The 2,500-nt window shown below is 55.1% G+C and overlaps 1 protein-coding gene across 1 annotated transcript in view; it reads left to right on the forward strand.

Moving 5' to 3' along the window:
• The window catches only part of pax7a (paired box 7a), a gene marked incomplete at both ends in the record, with an annotated part of 32,319 nt that overhangs the window by 28,521 nt on the left and 1,298 nt on the right, over positions 1–2,500 (forward strand). The window contains 2 exons of the mRNA XM_084463446.1: positions 1,054–1,178; positions 1,567–1,858. Of these exons, the coding sequence (XP_084319572.1) occupies positions 1,054–1,178; positions 1,567–1,858 (417 nt within the window). The remainder of the gene's footprint in view (positions 1–1,053; positions 1,179–1,566; positions 1,859–2,500) is intronic.

Consider the following 2,500-nt stretch of genomic DNA (forward strand, 5'->3'; position numbering starts at 1 on the left):
GCGTGTGTGTGTGTAGCGTCACGTAGCGTGCACACGGGCAGGCAGATGGGAGCCGGTATCACCCCTGTGTAACTACCTCCACGACGGGCTAATTGGTTTAGCAGCCAGCAGGCCAAAGGCCAGCGCAGCATAGCGAATCCCAACGTGAACCTGATGTTGAGGAGGACGGCTCCCTCGCTATAGGGGCTAAGCATGTGTGGGACAATTGCCCTTTTTCCCACCCCTGTAGACTCAACTTCCCCTTTGAGTATCACCCTCGTTTTATTAGGAAGCTCAATTGGACGCCGTTCGTTTCTGTTTCTGCCCTGTTCCGGGTTGGGGGGCCTCTGGTTCCGGGGGGGGGGGGGCCCCACCGCTAGAAGAGGGTGTGTTGTTGTGTGTTGTTGTGTGTGTGTCGTGTTGACCTGTTCCGGCTCTCCTGGGGGTGGAGTAGCAGCTCCGATCGAGTTCTCGAACGTGCCGTTGACGTGTGATCGAGTGTCTCTCGCCGTCACATGGCGGGTTCCACAGCCCTGAACCGGTGTGTGTGTGTGTGTGTGTGTGTGTGTGTGTGTGTTTGTTTCTGCGTGATGAACGATGCGGATGCTGTAGCAGTCTTGCACCGGGGCCTGGTCCTCCTGCTGGCGGAGGAGGCGGAGAAGAGGGGCAAGGGGGTGGAGGGGGTGGGGGTGGGGGGGGGGTTGGTTGTGCATGGAGCCCACTTTGTGTGTGGATCTAAAGAGGGGATCATTCAGCACTTCCAAGCCCATTACTATTCATGAGACGGAGGGGCTGGGGGCGAGGGATTAGGGACTCCCTCGGTGCTTGTTGTGCTGTAGGCTGAGGCTCGGGCCCGCGGTTTTTTCCCCGACCGGGGGTCCCGTCTGGCACCGTCGGCAGGGCTCTCTTATCACCCTGGGACCCCTTCTGTCCCACAGCAGAGCGCCTCGCTGGCAGCCGCGCCGGGGCGAAGCTGTAATGGGGAAAACGCTCTCTCTCTCTCTCTCTCTCTCTCTCTCGCTGAGTCTCTGCCGTGCCGTCGACCTTTCGTCTGTTTCCTTCGGCGCGCTCCAGCCCGTCCTCGTGTCCTTCAGCGGGGCTTCGCCACCGCCGCCGCCGCCGCAGCCTCTCCGGGCTGCGCACTGAGGGCCTCCGACGCTCTGCGCACACACACGCGTGTTCAAACGCGCGTGCGCCACGTTGGTGCAAAAAAGGGGAATTCAGTATGAAATGACACGAGCAGTGTTGCGTTGCATTATTGTGTGTTTGGTATCTAAATGTGAAATGTGGACCTTCTCCAATTCCAATTTCTTGCGCGTTTTTTTACGACACTGTTTTGCGTCTTTCAGGCTGATCACAAGCCACAAACAAATTACGGAAGACTATGCTGGTACTGTGCTGCTGGTTTTTCAGCAGTAACAAGCAGTCTTTAAACACTGCTTTGATCCGTCACATATATATCTATTAAAATATATCTTTATCTATGTGGATGTATAGATATAGCTGTAGGTATAGACAAGGTTGTAGATATAGACATAGATGTAGGTACAGATATACATATATATATAGGTATAGATCTAGGTCTAGACATGTGTTGTTAATCTGTCCCGTCCCGTCTCCCCCTCCCAGGTGATGAGCATCCTGAGTAACCCCGGGGGCGTGGCCTCCCAGTCCCAGCACGACTTCTCCATCTCCCCGCTGCACGGCAGCCTGGACAGCTCCAACCCCATCTCGGCCAGCTGCAGCCAGCGCTCCGACTCCATCAAGGGGGTGGACAGCCTGGCCTCCTCCCAGTCCTACTGCCCCCCCACCTACAGCGCCAGCAGCTACAGCGTCGACCCCGTCGCCGCCGGCTACCAGTACAGCCAGTATGGGCAGAGTGAGTACTTCAGTAGGTCACCCCCAAAACATACTTACACTTTGAATGTGTGTGTGTGTGCGTGTGCCTGTGCCTGTGTCTGTGTCTGTGTGTGTGTCTGTGTGTGTGTGTGTGTGTGTGTGTGTGTGTGTGTGTGTGTGTTGAAGTCGATGTGTTGGGGTTTTTTGTGCCCAAAAAGGAAATGATGCCCAGCTTCCAGGCCAAAGAGTTCCTCTGACCTTTGACCACGTTTTATTGGTTGAAGCAGACACGTGCTCCTGATAAAGACCCCCCCCCCACACACGCACACACACACACACACCCAGACACACACACAAGCACACACATACACACACATACACACACATAAAAACATATCCTTCTAGGGACCTAGCTTAGTCACGCCCTATTCCACTTGGATGGGAACGAGGAGAGGGCCACTTCAAAGGCTAAGACTGGCCCTGAGGGGCCACAGTGTCCTCTTGCCTACCTCGCTCTCTCTCTCTCTCTCTCTCCCTCTCTAGCTCTCTCTCTGTCTCTCTGTGTCTCTCTCTCTCTCTCTCTCCCTCTCTCTCTTCACTCACGAAAACAGACAACAGGGACCCTTAAGGCAGGAAAGAGTTTGCCTTATTAGATTAGCATAATTGACTGATGCTTTCACGT

This window comes from Micromesistius poutassou (genome assembly GCF_964030765.1).
Source record: "Micromesistius poutassou genome assembly, chromosome: 2".
Classification (NCBI taxonomy): domain Eukaryota; kingdom Metazoa; phylum Chordata; class Actinopteri; order Gadiformes; family Gadidae; genus Micromesistius; species Micromesistius poutassou.